Consider the following 16,897-nt stretch of genomic DNA (forward strand, 5'->3'; position numbering starts at 1 on the left):
GCACACACACCTTTGCACACCCCACACCCGCCTCACATACATGCACACCTCACACGTGCACATCCCACACCCATGCACACCTCACACCCGTGTACACCACACACCCGTGCACACACCACACCAGTGCAAACAGGACATCTGTGCACACCTCACACCCATACACACCACACCCTTGCTCACCTCACACACGTGCACACTCTCACACACATCTCTCTCACACACACACTGAGTCCCTCCTTTCCCTGTGTCCACGTATCTTATCATAGCACCAAAAGTGACCACCATCACCACTATGACAAGTCAGTCAGGAACGCTCTGCTGCAAACCGACAGCTGGACCAAGAGAGACTTAAATAGGGTTTAATTGTGTACAGAAGAAGTGCTAGAGAGGACGGTTGTGGGTGATCATCTTCAACTTTCCCTCATGGTGACAAAGTGGCTTCCTCAGATCCAGTCATCATCCCCACATTCACAACAGGAAGACGAAGTACAGGGCCGGAAAATCTCCCCCAGAAACCTCTCCATTGGCTTTGCTTAGCTTCCACTGGCCAAAGCTGGGCCACATGGTAACGTCTTGCAGCAAGGGAGACTGGGAAAGTGAGCAAGAGGGTCGTCTGGATTGGCTGGGGCCATCAGGATCCACCACCTGAGCACGCTGAGGTTCCGAACAAAACCTGAGCCATTAGCAAGGGGCAGGAGCCAGGAGCTCCAGCAAGGGGTCTCAGAGCCTGGGTTTTGCCATGACTTCTTCCAGGTCCCCTCGGTGATATGGGATCCTGCCAAGGGATTTGGGAGCGCACGGTCCAGTTATCCAGCCCCAGGGGAATGACAGAGGCAGCCAGGGCAGGAGCCAGACCCCACCTGGGAGCTGGTCACTCTAAAGGGTTGGACCCCAAGCCCAGCCCTGCTCAGGTGCCCCTGCCTCGCTCGGCTGGCTCCCCAGGCAGCGGGGTCCAGCCCCTAGAGTCTCACAGCCCTCGCCAGGTCCTCCTGCTCCCCAGGCTGTCCAGGGCCTGGGGCAGCTCCAGCGGCAGCTCCACCCGGGGCCTGCCCCTTGTGTCACCTGGAGGCCCCTTCAGGGGATGCCCTCCCACAGGGCACTCGCCAGGGCCCCTCAGGGCTCCCGTGGGGACAAGGAGCAGCCAAGTCTCAGCACGCCTCTGCCCAGCAGCTCAGGATCACTGGACGACCAGCTGTGGACACCAGGGCGTGTCTGGGTAGAGGAGACAGTGGAGGGAGCGGAACCTGCAGAGACCAGAACAGGCAGACGGTCAACCTGCGCCCACTCGCACCCGGGCTCCTGGAGGGGTTCAGCAGCACCCCCGACTACCCACTAGACACCCGCAAGGTCCCCAAGTCGAGCAATCCGACATCACCAAGTGTCCCCTAGGGAACAAAGTCACCCCCTCTGAGCACCCTGGCTTAGAGAAACTGCAAGAGCAGGAACAGGCAGAAGGAGACCCCACTGAGCCCACCGCCCCACAGACCTGGGTCTCCCGCTGCCTCTGGCTCCCAACAGCAGAGACCTACGAATCTAGGACCCTCGGGCTTAGAGAGATGTAGTGTCCATTTTGTTTTCTTTTTTCTTCTTCTTGCGGTGCTGGGGGTTGGAACCAGGGCCTCCGGCATGCTGGGCAAGTGTCCACTGAGCCACGTCCCCAGCCCCGGGGCCCATCGTTAAGCCTCCTGGCAGTACAGCCGCGGCTTGCACACCGCTCGCTGGGCAGCTGAGCCCAGCAGAAGGCCCCTCGTTCACCTTGGAATTTTGACTTTTCTCCCTATTAGGCCAAACCGTCTCCTTGGAACGCGCAACTTGGTCCACACAGCCCCACCCCGGACCTCGGAGTCACTGGGAGCCTCGGGACACCTTGGGGAACCCGGACCTAAACCTGAAGTCCAGGCAGAGCCCACGATGGCCCTGGGAGGCTCCCGCCTCCTCCTCAACCAAATCAGACAGCAGCGGCCCTGCGCCTCCTCGCCTCCTCGCCTCCTCGCCTCCTCGCCTCCTCGCCTCCTCCCCTCTGCCTCTGCCTCGGGCCACAGTGGCTTCCTCCGCTTCCCTGAGCAGTGAGGTCTGCTCCTGCCACTGGACCTTGACATGCCGCCCCTTCGCCTGGGACACTGGGCCATCTCCTGTGCTGGGGACTGCCGCCAGCACCTGAGGCACGCCAGGCCATGCCCTGTCCTCCCTGGACAGCCCACTCCCCTGTCCACAGGGAGGCTGTCCCCTCAGGACAGTGTCCCAGACTCCGTGGCCCCCAGGACTCCTTGGACAAGTCTCCAACCTGCAGGGGACCCACCCATCACCTCCCGGAGGCCCGCCCTCCCCTGCAGGCAGGCCTCGGGCTCCTTCCCCAGTGCCCAGGCCCTCCTCGGCCACGGACTGGCAGTGGGCAGGAGCAGAGGAGTCGGGGCGGCGGACTGTCCAGGAGGGAGGAGCCGCCCGTGGCTGGGGGCCCGCAGGCTGCGCAGGGTGCCAGGAGGGAGTCCCGTGCCTCCCCAGCACCCCGCCAGCAGCACGAGCCACACTCCCTGGTGGGAAGGGGGTGGACAGGGAGCCAGGCACACGTCACAGGCTGTCCCTAAGACTGCCCCATGCACAGGAGACTGAGGCAAGAGGTCCCATCCTCCCCGCGGCCTGTTTGGGAAGGCTCTACGCATCCCGACCCCCTGCGCTCCTAGAAGAACCACCTAAGAGCATCAAACAAACAAGAGACAAAGGGAAAATCTCCCCCATGCCTGGAGCTCCGGCACCACATCACCTCCTTCATCAGGCCAACAGGTCAGTCTTCCCGGGCTTCTGAAGGATTCTAGAGGATCAGAGTTAGGAGAGTCCTACAGATCCACCACAGTTAGCCTCCGAGTGTTACAAATGGAGAGACTGCAGCCCAGAGAGGGCGAGACACTGCCCTAAGGTCACACAGCAAGCCAGTGGCAGAGCAGAGATGGAAATCCACTCCTTCCACTCAGCTCCCCACCTTAGGACACCTGGGCTCAGCCCCCACTCCTCCCATCCTACAGCTTCAGCCCTCAGACCCACCTGGACGGGTCCTCTTCAGGGGAGAACGGGCCAGGTAACTTAATGACATTGAGTTTCCCCTCAAAGACACCATAGCTGAGGGTGACCTGGGCAGAGAGAAGCAGTGGAGGTTCAAGGGTGTCCACCAGGGACTCCACAAGGGGGAAGCATTTTGGCAACAGAGGAGGAAAGGGGGCATCAAGAGGGGTGCAGAAATCCGGCGGTGCCGGCCCCTCCACCAGGCAGAGGGGGTCCTTCTGGAGCCAACCGTAGGCAGGGTGTGCCCGCGGGGACCCCACAGCTCGAGCTGCGACAGCTGTGTGCCAGGGTTAGCTCGGCTCCCAGGCCTCCTTCTCCCCATCCGCACACTGGGGATGATGCTGTGCAGCCGGCCCGCCACACCCCTGGCTCTGCGTCCAGCATTTAAACAATGTGGATCAAAAATATGCAAAAAAGACTTTGCATCTGCACTGAATGTGTACGAATTTTTCCTTCTGATTATTCCCTAAACACTAGAGTACAGTCTTCTAGGTATTACAAGTAACCTAGAGATGGTTTACTTCATTTTTTATTTTTGATTTTTTTCAATACTGGGGATTGAACACAGGGACATTTTACCACTGAGCCACATCCCCAGCCTGTTTTATTCTTTATTTTGAGACAGGATCTTGCTAAGTTGTTGAGGCTGGCCTCAAACTTGTGATCCTCCTGCCTCAGCCTCCTGATTTACTGTGATTACAGGCAGGCACCACCCTGAGATGATTTAAAGCATATGGAAGGCTGGGCGTGGGTGATATGCAAACACAACATATCAGGGACTATCAGGGACTGAGCAACCTAGGACATTCACATCAAAGGGGTCCTGGAACCAGTGACTGTGGATGCTGCAGTTGATCGACCAAGCTATGTGTGACTATTGTGAGGGAACAGCTCAGCGGTGCCTGGCATGGAGGGTGCTCAGGAAACCCTGACCAGGAGGTGCCCTGCTTTTGGCTGCCCAGAATCTGCCCCCCTTTCCTGGTTTCAGGTCCCACGATCAGATATAAGATGAACCTGAGGTTCCTAAGGGTGAACCCCACGGCCCAGCTCACGGCCTGGCTGAGCAACTCCAGGCACCAGTCGAAGGGTCACGTGACGCAGGCCAGGCCATGAGACCGTCAGTCAGCCCTGGGGTCTGGGACAGGAGCTCTCTTACCAGGACGAGAGGAAACCTGGGCCGCCCTCCTACCACCAAGAAGGTGAGCCGGCCAGGATGAGGCCAGCCTGGGTCGGGCAGCCGTCAGCAGCCAGGCCCCTGATCTCAAGCTCCAGATGGGTTTCGAACACCCCGTGTTCCCTTGGGGGGCCCTTCCTCCCCCACTCGTTGCCACCTGCCCCAAGGCCGGCTCACCTGCTCCGGGAGCTGGGCAGCCCTCAGCAGCTGCAGGGTCTCCAGGTGTGAGTGGAAGAGGGGGCTGGGGTGCAGGCGGCCCCCCAGCTTGCACTCCACGATGTAGCCCACGGTGCAGTCGTCCGGCAGCCGGATGAGAGCAGAGGTGTCCCTGAAGCGGGAGCCGCTGCGGGCAGGCAGGGCTGAGGCCATGGCCTGGGCCTCCGCCAGCCACCCCCGGCCCGAAGGCCCTCTGCCAGGCCGGCTGGCAGAGCAGAGCGCGGGCGCAGGAGGCCACCTCTGCACACTGCGACCTCGGGAAGTCAGGACCCTGGGAGCCGCGTCTGCTGTGAGACGGGCCGGCGTGGTCCTGGCACAGGGCCACGGGAGGCCTTGGTGGGCGAGTGAGGCGAGGCCCTCACGATGTCGCCTTCCTCCTCGCCCTTTCTATCTGTGGGCAGAGCTGGGGGACCTGCTGCCTCCAGAGAGAGGGAGGCCCTGCCCTCCCGTGCTGCCCGGTGCTGGGGAGACAGGCCAGAAGCAGCTCGCTGGGAGCAGGACGGGGCTGGGTCAGGACACCAGCAAGTGTGAGGGGTGAGCGGCCCCGAGCTGCCCCCAGGCTGCGTCCACAGCTGCGCCTTCAGGATGGAGAAGGGGGAGCTTTTCCTAATCACACAGCGGCTCCACAGAGCCGGCAGAAGCCCAGATGGGACACCCGAGGCCCAGGGACGCCCCCTGCTCACAGGCGCGTGCCTGCCAGACTGCCCTAGGACAACAGCCACTCCCACTCCCACGGGAATCCCACCTGGGGCAAGGCAGGCTGGTGTAGGGGCCAAGCACGCAGGTCTTGAGGAGCTGCGTGACCTTGAACCTGGGTGACCTTAGACCTGCTTAACCTCTCAGGGCCTCAGCCTCCTCACTGTAGAAACAAGCTAATACCATCAAAGAGCCAAGCCCTGGGGGTCGTCATCCTTGGTGAAGCACAGGCCGAGCTCGGATCCAACCCTCAACACAAGTTCACGGCCACAAATGTTAATGCCAGTCTGCCCGAGAAGACACATGCCACTTCCAGAAGGCCAGCTTCCCCTCCACACCAAGGGGTCCACCGCCCCTGGGTCCTCTAGTGTGTCCCACCTCTTCTGGGACTCTTCCCTCCTGTCCCCAGCCACAAGGCCCTTCTTGCTCTCTAGCCCCTACACCTGGACTTCACCTCCCTGCAGCACTGATGGGTCAGAAGAGCAGAGGAGCCACAGAGCGGACGTGGTCCCTGGCGCCGACACTGCGGCCCGAACCCTGCCCCTTAGTCCCGTAGCCCGTGTTCGCAGAGCCACTTGCAGACACCCAAACAGGCTCCTAGAGGTGTTTCTGTGTGTGACAGAGGGCACCAGACCGGGCACCCCTGGGGACAGGGCGGCAGGTGATCTGCTCACCATGAATGGGCCACAGAAAGCTGAGCCAAGGAGGCACTCCCCCTGTGCCCACTCCCAAAACCTCCTGCCGCTCTTGTGCACCAGCAGCCTCCCTGCCCTGGCCCCTGCCACCCCCGGTCTTGGCTTACCTCGCCCACGGTGCCATCTTCAAAGCCAGCTTGCGGTTGATGCAGAAGCCAGCCCCCCCTGTGGCGAACCAGAACTGCACCAGCCTCTGGGGAGAAGAGGGCCGAGATGCAGAGTGAGCTGGGGGCGGGGGCTGGGTCCTGAGTACTGACTGTACCAAGCCCTGCGGCCACTCCTCACCCCAACCAGCATGGCTCAGAACCGCTTTGCATCACCTCACTCAGGTCTGGCTATAGCTTGGCATTACTACGCCCATTTTACAGACCAGGAAACCAGGCCCAAAGTCACATAGGAGACTCGAATCCAGTGGATTGTGGATCCTGGTTACAGGTGACACTTCCTGACCCCCTTCCCTGAGAAAGGTCTCTACCTGGCCACAAGGGGCTGGGATGGACAGCCAAACGCCATGCAGTGTGCAGGTGCCTGGAAATGGCAGGTGAGGCCACACCCCTTGACCCAGTGATTGGCTCTGCAATCGGCACATGACTTAGGTCAGCCAATCAGAGTCCTTCCCTGAGCACCGTATGGTATGAAGAGAGGCTCTCTAGAGCGTCACCCTCGGGAGTCCTGATGCCACCTCCACCAGGCCACCTCCAATGGCTTCCCCACTCCCAGTTCCTGGGGCCAAGAAAAGTTTTCAGCAGAAAATGAAGTAAATGGAGTAAAGTGAGGACAGGCAGTCCCAGGTGTCCCTACTGCCAGCAAACCCTTGACATCTCAGTCACAGGCACCAACGGCATCCCTCAGGGGCTTAGACTACTTTCCAAGCCCAACATCACCCCCATCCCCTCAGCCCAAGGCCTCTGCCTCCCTCCCCTGCGATGACCCCTGAATTCACCATGGATTTCTCTAGAGCTCTCAGAGGACACTTTGCCCTTTCAGCGGCCCCATCTCTTGGTCCAACAAGTTCCCCAAGGTTTCCTGCTCCCAAGTCCATAGCTGGTGCTTAATGGATGCATGTCATTGGGGCTGAGTTATCTCCATGATGCAGCAAGAGGGGCCCAGGGCAGGCGATGAGGAAGCCTGACTCTAAGGTCTCAGCCTCCCGCCACACAGCTGTGCATGCTGGGGAAAGTCGCCACTCCTCTCTGGGCCTCATGCGAGCGCACCTGCTCCAGCTCTGAAATCTGATGGTTCTCCTGGCTCAGAAGTGTCCTGCTAAAGATCTAGACTGGCTTGCTTCAAGAAACACTGTCCCCTAGAGAAAGGTCAGAGCTCAGCAGACAGAATGACTGGCTCTTGAGGGCCTGACACAGGAGGTGCCTGCTGAATGCTTATTTTTGGTTTTTTAAGTGAAGGCGTGTGTGGCTTCCACTCCTGCGTAATGACATAACATTGCAGGATCCTCGTAAGTGCTGGTCCTGAGTACTGACTGTACCAAGCCCTTCACGAGGGCCAGTACCCCAGATAAGGTGATCCAGGCACAGAGACAAGGAGTCAGTTGCCTGAGGTCACAGAGCTGGGACTGACCCCAAGCCAGAGTTCTTGCCCCCTTTGTGGTCCTGCCCTGGAGACCCTGGATTTGAACAAGCCTGGGCACACTGGAATTCTGCCACATCCAGGGCAGTCCTGGGATCCTGCTCGGGGACGCATGCCAAGGAGAGCACCACTTGGGCCCTGGAGGATGGGCCTAGGTGTGCTCAGCCAGGCACTGAATCTGCACAGAGAAGACTTGGCTGGGGACATGAATGCCGCGCTGAGACTGATCACTGGCACCAGCATCTGTTACCCGCCAGGTGCTGTTCCAAGGACTTGGACAGATGACCCCTTTTTATTCTTCTTTGCTCACAACTTCCCTGTGAGGGCTGTTATCTCCTGCTTCACAGATGAGGAAACTGAGGCCCAGAGAGGTTTGGTGACATCAGTCAGGGTCACGAAGCCAGAAGGTGGCAGAGCTGGCCTGTGAACCCCAGGAGGCAGGCTCCACAGTGAAGTTCTCAGCCCCTGAGGTGAACTGCTCAGCCAGTGAGAGTGGAGTGGGATTGGTGTGTGAGCCTGGGACCCTGACTCACCCAGACTCTCCCATGTGCACAGCCGCAGGCCCAGGAGGACTTAATTAGGGCTCAGAGGCTAAGGAGCTGCTGATAATTAAGGCTCTGGTTTCCCTAGCGAAGCAGATGGTGACCTGGGGCGGGTGAGGGAGCCCACAGTGCCCAGCTCCGGCTTCAGGCGCTGCCTCCAGAGAGGGGAACTCCTACATGCCTTTCCCCTGTGGCCAAAGGGGCCCTTGGGGCCGGGGCCACCCCAACACCTATAACTGGGTGGGAGCTGGTGGCAGGGGGACAGAATTTCTTATACTAAGAAATTCTTCATTGTTTATCTAAAAGTCAAATTTAACTGGGAGCCAGGATTTTTTCCCCTAAATCTGGCAGCTCTATTCCGTGTCCATCAGGTCTGGGGTTGAAGCTGGTCTGGGGCCATATGGTGCGGGATGTCCACTCTAAGTTTCTGGTTAGTGGAGAGGTTTGGAGGAGAGGGTGCTGGGTGGGGGGTTCTGGGGTCCAGCAGGATTCCAGCACTTTAACACCAAGGTAGCATGGTGACACCAGGTGGCCAGGAGCCTCGCCATGGCGCCAGGAAGCCTCAGTGCACCTGCCGCTCATCGTGTGACCAGACGAAACCTCTGCTCCTGGATGACGGGGACCTTTCTACATGCCGGTCTCTAGGCCTCGCCTGCACTATCTCCATCTCCTTCCGCAGAGTCTGAGGCTCAAAGAGAGGCCACTGGCCCCACCCGCAGAGATGGAGCCAGACCTGATACTTGGACCCCACGAGGCCTCCGCCACGCCTCCGCCCCATCGGTCCCGCCCCCGGACCTGCGGCCAATGGGCGGAGGAGGAGGGCGGGACGCACCGTGCGATTGGGCGCTTGGGGCTCCGAGGCGCGGATGGGCCGGTTCAGGCTGGGCCTGCCCACGTAGACGTCCAGGGTCGCGGGGAAGGCTCTCAGCAGCCGCAGCAGCGCCCAGGGGTTCACGTAGTTGTCATCATCCACGTGACAGAACCAGCTGTGAGGAGGGAAGGGCACGGGGACTTGGGACAGGGGACTCCCGGGCCGAGGCCAGCCAGGCTCCCCTTGCACCCCCAAGGTCACCCAACACTCGCAGGGTGAGGGTGGCCGCCGTTTGCGGCCCGTTTTGTGCCAGAAACACGTGGCAGAGGCTCCTAAGGAAGCCAGGCCCACTTGAGAGACGAGGCCCAGGCCACCGCTGGTCTGCAGGCTGGGTCTCTCGCTGGACTTGGGTCACTGATTTGACACAGCCCTCAGAAGCCGCCCTGCCCCGGAGACCCGGGAGCACTCACCTGAGCCCGCTGGCCAAGAAGGCGTCGAACTCCGCGGCCATCTTGCAGGACAGCGCAGGGTGGCTGTGCTCGGTGGAGCAGTTGGTGACCACAAGGTGGGGCCCTGGAGGAGGAGTCCTCAGGGACCCTGCCTGGCCCCTCCACACAGCCCCGATTCCAGAGCAAGGCCCCCGAGGGAGCCCCGGGGCCGCCCACCCCAGCTGGCAGGGGCAACTAGGCCCAGGGTGGGCTGACCTGCCAGGACCAAAGTTAGGGGACAGTAGGCGGGTGGCACCCAAGTGTCCAGGGCCTTGTCCGACATCCCCTCCCCGCACCCGCACATATTTCCAGGGGCGAAGCCCTCTCCCCTCCTGGGCTAAAGGGAATCCCGAAGCCAAAGGTGCTCAGCCCCGTTTCCTGGGAAGCCAGGTGCCAGCCCAGCCGCGCATCTTTCTCTGGCCAAGGGCCCCACCCGGCCAGGCAGTTACCCAGTCTCTCCTGGAGGCCTTCGTCTGGGCTGTCGGTGAAGATGTATGTCTGGGAGGGAGAAGGAGGACAGGACTCGGGTCAGGACTCGGATGTCCACGGGCAGACCCAAGCCAATCCACCATCTGCTGGGGCCGAGCCCAGACAGCACCTAGACTGTTCCTCTGCCAGTGACAGACACACACCACTCTCATGGCCACATGTCCCTTTAGGACATCAGAAGACACACACACACACACAAACAATCCTGCTTCTGTAGACACAACCTGGTGCACAGCTCCGTCCCCTTCACAGAGCCACACCCCTGGCAGAATGGCCCTCTTACAACACAGGTCACATATGCACAACCCTGAGCCCTGTAGGGAAGCAAACTCTGAAAGGACCCCACACCAGCGTCCTGGGTCCCCACACCACAAACCCCACACAGGTGCAGAGGCCCTGGAGCATCTCGGGAAGTTCTGCAGGGCCCAATCCAGCTCTCTCATGCTGGACACCCACCGGGAGCGGGTGGCCCTCTCTAAGCCTCATGAGGCAGGGGTGTGATCTGCCCCTTCACAGATGACAAAACTGAGGCCGAGGTGAACATACCCCACAACTTTTCCTGACACCTCCCTGGTGGCTAGAAGCCACTTAACCCCTAAAGAGACCAAATGCAAACTCGGAATGAGAGGCAGAAGTGAACCCTCCAGAAGCAGCCTTGGCAATAGAGATGGAGGGCCAGGGCTGCCTGACACCCCCAGGTCCTGCCCGACATCCCCAGGCCCAGGCGACAGGCCAGAGCTGCCCAGTGGCCCAACAGCTTCTTCCTCTATGAGAAACTGGAGGCTGCAGGCCACATTTGATCTTCTTCCTTCTCCCAGGCCCTGGCTGCCCTGCCCAGTACCTGGGACGATTTCAAATTCCTTCTAAGTGAGGACAAAGGAGAAAATGTCCCACCCCAGGTACCCCATGCCCCACCATTCACACCTGCGGCCCAGCCCTGTCCTCCACCAAGTGCAGGGCCCTGGCCCCTCCTGGTCACCCACAGACCTCTTCCTCCTTTCCAGGACCAGTCCTTTGGATTAGTACAGCCCGCATTGGGCCTCAGGCTACCCATCTGTAGCATGGGAGATGGCAACAGCTGTGAGACCAAAGGAAGATGTGAAAAGGGGAGCGAGAGTCAACGGGAAGCCGGTCTCTTTCGTGTACCTCAAGGGAAACTGAGGCACATGAGGCCAGAAGGCAGGGTTAGGCACAGCAGAAGGTACAGGGGGAATGAGCCTCTCCCAAGGCTGGTGGCCATGGCCTCCTCCTCAGGACTGTCATCTCTCAGGGATTGTGGCAAGACCTTGGCTCATTCCTTCGGATCTGTTTTCCTCTCAGGATCGGAATCAGATAACACTCACACCCACCACCCCCTGCTAACACCTTCCATGGCTCCCTAGTGCCCTTGGGATTAAAGTTAGCTCCAAAGCATGACTAGTGAAGGGACACCTGACCCTTGCAGCCCTATCTCAGCACTTCCTGCCCTACCCATGGAGCAGGAGTTTCTCTGCCCAAATTTGTTTCAGTTCCCCAAATATGCCGCACACGCACGCATGCAAATGTGCATGCGCAGGCACACACACACCCCTCCAAGCCATTGCACATGATGTTCCCTCTTCCCACTCCAACTCCCAACTCAGGCATCACCTCCCCGGGAAGCCTCGGACACCCCTCCTGCCGCACTAGGGGCTCCTCCCTCATGGTCCTCAGCCCGCCCTGCCCGCTTCCTCCTAGGTAAACGGCAGCCCCTGGAGAGTGGTGATTCATCTCTTGGGCTCTCCCACCGCAGATTCCCTGGAGGCTGCGGACCACATCCGGTCTGCACCTGCCTCTGCTCCGGAGGCCTGGCCAGGTTCACCCTCCGCATCCCTCTCGGGGGAGCCAGTCTCCCACTCCCAGAGTCAGCAGAGCTGGATTTCCACCAGGAGAGCGTGGGCGGCCAAGCCCAGGTCTCCTCTCCATCCCACCCACTCCCAGGAAGTGCCATCGAATGGAGACGGAGACGCACACGCCCTCTGCACCTCCAGCCTGTGCCTGGGCTCCCTGCTCCCAAATCCCCTGCAGCCAGGACTTCTCCAAAAACTTAAAAGTAAAAACAAGGAAATGGGCCTGGTGGTGCACACCTGGAATCCCAGGAGGCTGAGGCAGAAGGATCTCGAGTTCAGAGGCAGCCTCAACACTTAGGGAGGTCCTAAGCAACTCAGCAAGACCCGTCTCAAAACATAAAAAGGGCTGGGGATGTGGCTCAGTGGTTAAGTGCCCGGGGGTTCAATCTGTGGTACAAAAAAAGGGGGAACAGTGTGTGGCTCGGTGGCAGAGGGAAGCCTAGACTGTCCCAGCATCCATCTCCCGTCTGCTGTTCTGCTGGGACCCAGAACCTGGGGGTCACCACACTGCCCCTCTAATGCATTCTGTCTGTCCCTCCACACTTTGAACTATCCCTGTTTCAGTCTCTCCCCACCAACCCCCAGTTCAGCCCGGTCCAGCTCACCAGGATACCCTCCTGCGGGCATCTTCCCTGTCCTCCCGCTCTGTCCTGCCCCACCCATCTGATGGCAGCACAGCCCCCAGTGGGACTGTGAAAGAAATCAGGACCCGTGCCCTGCTCCCTGGCACACCAAATAGCCCACAGGAGAGGAGAACCCACTCAGCTTTGAAGATGAGCCAAATGGGTTAGGGACATTCGTTGCTGAAGAACTAACTAGAAAACATGAAGCAGTCGGGGTGGCGGGATGAGCAGAGGCGGGGGGGCGTGCCAGGGGGCAGAGAGGGCACACAAGCTGGCACTCCCAGCCCCTGGGAGCCCCGAGGCTGGCAGAGAGCAACGGGCAGAACTTCCTCCAAGCCAAGAGCTGCGACTGTTTAACGAGGGGCCCTGACAATGGTTAAAACTTCACAGGCGGGAAACAAAAGGACCAGCAGCCGCAGGGAGGGGTGGCGGGGGACCATCTGCTGCAGGAGGGGAGATGTAGGGTCGCTGCCACCTCCCACAACCCCCTCCACACACACGAGGGAACAAGAGGACTGTGAGGAAGAGAAAGGCTCCCGTTGAGCACAAAACACACAAGACACGCCTCCCCCGTCTGCCCTCCAAGGGACAAAGGCTGGCACACAAGTCCAGTCCACGTTGCTGCCACAGGGCCCACCTGCCACCCCACCGCCTATAACCTGGCTGGCGCCTAGCTGGAGCGGACCAGCTCAGCCTGTTCCAGATGCTCCTGTGCTGCGCAGACGGGGAAACTGAGGACTAAAACCGGGAGGCTGTTGGCCAAGGTCACAGAGAGAAAGGAGCTCAACATGAAAGACAGCGGATGTCCAGGTGGGTCTCTTTCAACTTAAAGGGATTTTTAGACTCTGTTTCCTGCTCTGGGGTCCAACTGAGTGAATTTGTCTGGTGCCTCTGCTTAACTTGGATCAGTTTTCCCACCTGAGGAATGGGAGCATGGATACCCACCCCTGGGGGGGTGTGAGGTAGGTAGGTGGAGCCATGGGTCTGATGTGCAGCCCCACTAGGTGCTCAGCAGCTGGCGGGTGCCCCCTCACCCAGTTGCCTGATTAGCATCTGGGATAAATAGAGCCTGGGACCAGGGGCTGCTTGCTACTTTGGGCAGCCTGGTAGTGCCAGGCACAGCCACCCAGGCTGAAGGTCCAAGAAGAGGTGAGAGCTGGGTCCCACTGAGCTCTGCCCCTCACGCCCGCTAGGTGACGCCGGCAACCCTTCCTCCTCTCTAGCCTCAGTTTCCTCATGGCGGGGGCACCACCGTGGAGAACAAGACAGGAAAGGGCCTCAATCCACGTGAGGCCACGCTCCCGGGTGCACAGACACAGCGCCATAAACAGGAAGGTCTGCAGGGAGGGCCAGCCTTGGCGACTTCCGCAGGCGGAACCAGAATCTCCCCAAGATGAGAATATGGTGGGGCCCAGGAAAGAATGGGGGTGCTGGAGCCCTGCTGGGAAAGGTCAATCCTGGTGCACAGACATCGGTGCCCGGAAATCAGGGCAGGGGTGTGCCCTCCCCGGCGGCCCTGACCTCTCCAGACGTACTGTGCCGTTCCTTGGCCCCCCCCCCCAAGGTTTCAGTCACTTCCTCCTATGGAGCAGCCTCCACGGTGGGGGTGGGGGGTGAATCCACCCTCCACCTCCCCAGAAGTGGTCCCCAACAGCCCCAAATCACTGGCTCTGCTTGAGGAGGGTACTGGCCATAGGGAGGGGATGGGCTAAAGGGTTTCAGATGGTCAGAGCTGCCTCCCCTGAAGGGCACGAGCCACATGCCCAGGTCACCCACACATCTCTTGCCATTGCATGTCCAACACACTTGGCTCCACAAGTGTGAGCACAGTATGCACGCACATGCCGCTGGCCCACCCCTGCCTCAGCTACACCCTCCTGGTACAGCCACAGGAAACCAGCACAGGAGGCAAGATGTGCACATGCGCACACACGGGTGCGCGCACGCAGCAGCCGGGGCGGTGAGGAAGCCCAAAAGGGTGCCTCCGCAACAGGCCCCACCTAGAGGTCTCCCTCCACCCTCTACCCTCCACCCTCAGAGCCTGGGCCGGACGGCTCCGGGGTCTGGGTGAGCACATGCCCGAGTCAGAACCTCTCAGACGCCTCCACTCCGGTGGCCCCACACCCACCATGGCCCCTGAGGCCAGGCTGGACCAAGCAAGGCGGGAGTGAGGCCCCCGCTGGAGCAGCGAGGGAATAGAGGGACCCCAGGAGGGACCAGAGCCTGGGGCAGCCTGCCCACCAACGGAGGCTCTGAGGAACACCTGGCTCGGTGCAGGGGAGCATGGTCCCGGGAGTTAGGAGGAGTGGGGCGAGGAGCCCAGGTGGGGCGGGCGGCCGGAGAGCCAGCCCAGCAGAAAGAGCCCAGGAGTCCCTCAGGCCCCAACTCCCAGGGCCCGGAGTCGCGCACGCATCACCTGTTGCCTGATCCTGGAGACCCACGTGTCGAGCAGCAGGTCCAGGCGCGAGTGGTGGAAGGCCCGGGTGGTCTTGACCGCGATGAAGACGTCGTGCAGGCGCAGCTCGCGGGGCGCGGGGCTGGGCTGGCTCGGCCCGGGGGGCTCCTGCACTCCCTGGGGGGACGGGCGTGATTGGTACCGTAGGGACAAGAGCCCCATGCACAGGAGGGTGAGGAGGGCTCCGGCCAGGCCCCGGAGCAGCCGGCACTGCATCGGCACAGCGGCCGCCGACAGCTCAGCCCCGGAGTCCCAGCCCCTCCGGGATGGGAGGCTGGTCAGGCGGGGGCGCTGGCAGGGGCAAGTGTGGCAGGCATGGGGGCGGACAGGGAGCGGAAAGGTGGCGCTGGGGCTCGCGACCCGGAGGCTGAGCCGCGACCGCCCCACGGGCCGCCACCCTCCACCTGCTCCGCAGCGCTCGCGGGCGCCCGCCGCCGGCTGCTGGCCCCGCCCCGCCCAGCGCGAGGGGCGGAGCCAGGCCCCGGGGGCAGAGGTGGCTGAGCGGACGCCTCCGCCGGGGGGCAGCCCTCGCCCTGCCAGCTGCCGGGGCCGGGCGGCTGCAACGGCCCACCCATGTCCGGTGGGAGGCAGGGACCCTCCGGCCTCGCCACCCCGCAGAGACCTGCCAGCGTGGCTTAAGCAACGCCCGTTATTTTACAGCGTGCCGGGCTCCCTGGCCTCTCCGCTCCTGCTCAGCGTCCCCCGGATGCTCTCCCCATCCCACCGTCCTCACCCACTCCTCTCCTCTCCTCCAGGCAGAATTGTCGGGACTTGAAGGCTCATCTCCGGGGACCTCCTCCAGGAAGTCTTCCCTGGCGGCCCCTCCCAATTCCTGGAACTCCCACAGAAGTTCCTTTGGACTTCGCAACAGCATTGGGACAGCCCCAGTTTATAGCTGAGGATGCAAGGCCCAGAGGCACAGGGTGGCATAAGATGATCCAGCAACACAGGCACAGAGCCAGGTGGAAGCCTGGCCTCTGGTTCTCATCTGGCCCAGCAGGAGACCCCTGAGGGCACCTGTCCAGGCTGGGGCCCACCCTGCCCCACCTTCCCTGGCAAGCTGTAGAGCTGCCTCTCTCCCAGCCGCCCCAGCGAACAGAGGTCTTCCCCATCCACTCCTCCATCTTAGTTTGCACGAAGTCCTCACATCTCCTTCCTCTGCTCCAACCCTGCACTGGCTCCCTGTCCTTAGAACAAAATATACAGAGCATGTGCCAACTCAGGCTGAGCATGAGCCAAAGTGCCGCAATGGTGTGACTAGGGACAGATTCAGAGGCCACTGTCCAAGGGGGAAGGTGGCTGGAGGGACAGGAGAGGGTCTCCACCAGAGGCAGCCTGAAGTGGCACGGGACACCTCAGGATCCAACTCCACAGCCAGACCCTGGTGACAGACCAGGGGCTTCAAACTCCCAGTCAAGGGTCCCCTGTCCCCTGCCATCCTAACCTGCACCTCCTTTCTTAGGAGGGTAGAAAGAGCTGAGGTCTCGTAATCAACAGCTCCGCCCCCGCCACACAGCATCAGCAGCCTCTGTGGGTTAGGGCCCCATGGAGAGGATGTGGAAGTTGTCGCCCGGGAAGCCCCTGGCTGGCGGATACAGGAGCTAGGTGGGAGCTGGGTCTTCCACCAACCCACACAGCTCTGCGCCTGGGCGCCATCCCGGGAAAGCACAGCCCCTCCCGCCCTCCAATCCCCTCCAAATCCCCTGTGGTCCACCTCCCAAGGCCCTCAACACCTCTTTCCCTGCATCCTCTCCTGCTCTCCCCTTGTTCCCACTGAAGACAGGGTGCAGTCCCTCATCTGGGCACCCTCATCCCCTCTCAGCTTCCCTGTTCCCTCTCCACACCCCTCCCCCCACGTCCTCACTGGGATCCCTCCTGGGCCCAGGACTATTTCCCACCAGGTGCCAAACATGGAGGCCCAGACCTGCCCCCTGGTATTTCAAAGAGCCCTCTCCCCCCACCCACTTGGGCCAGAACTCTGCCTGCCTCAGCCCGCTGTCAACCCCACACAGGGCTCCTGGATGCCCCCAGCTCTGCTCCAGCACCCTGGGAAGACCCCTCGGGCTACAGGACCCAGCCCAAGCCATGCCCCCAGCCCTTCCTACTCCCAGGTGGCCACGCTGAACCCATTTTCTGTCTCTAACTCATTAGTACACCCACTCTCTCCAAATCCTCCAGGCGCCTGACCAAGTGCATTGC

General features: G+C 61.2%; 1 protein-coding gene across 1 annotated transcript; it reads right to left on the reverse strand.

The window, feature by feature from the left end:
• Positions 1-720: 720 nt before the first annotated feature.
• MFNG (MFNG O-fucosylpeptide 3-beta-N-acetylglucosaminyltransferase) lies at positions 721-15,146 on the reverse strand. The gene is made up of 8 exons (XM_079140756.1): positions 14,660-15,146; positions 9,713-9,761; positions 9,246-9,348; positions 8,797-8,950; positions 5,946-6,031; positions 4,409-4,574; positions 3,040-3,125; positions 721-1,244 (listed from the first exon to the last, which is right to left on the reverse strand). Exons 1-8 carry the CDS (start codon positions 14,912-14,914, stop codon positions 1,178-1,180), a joined length of 966 nt encoding a protein of 321 aa, XP_078996882.1. The 5' UTR covers positions 14,915-15,146; the 3' UTR covers positions 721-1,177.
• Positions 15,147-16,897: the final 1,751 nt, after the last annotated feature.

This window comes from Sciurus vulgaris (genome assembly GCF_902686455.1).
Source record: "Sciurus vulgaris genome assembly, chromosome: 5".
In the NCBI taxonomy this organism is placed as follows: Eukaryota; Metazoa; Chordata; class Mammalia; order Rodentia; family Sciuridae; genus Sciurus; species Sciurus vulgaris.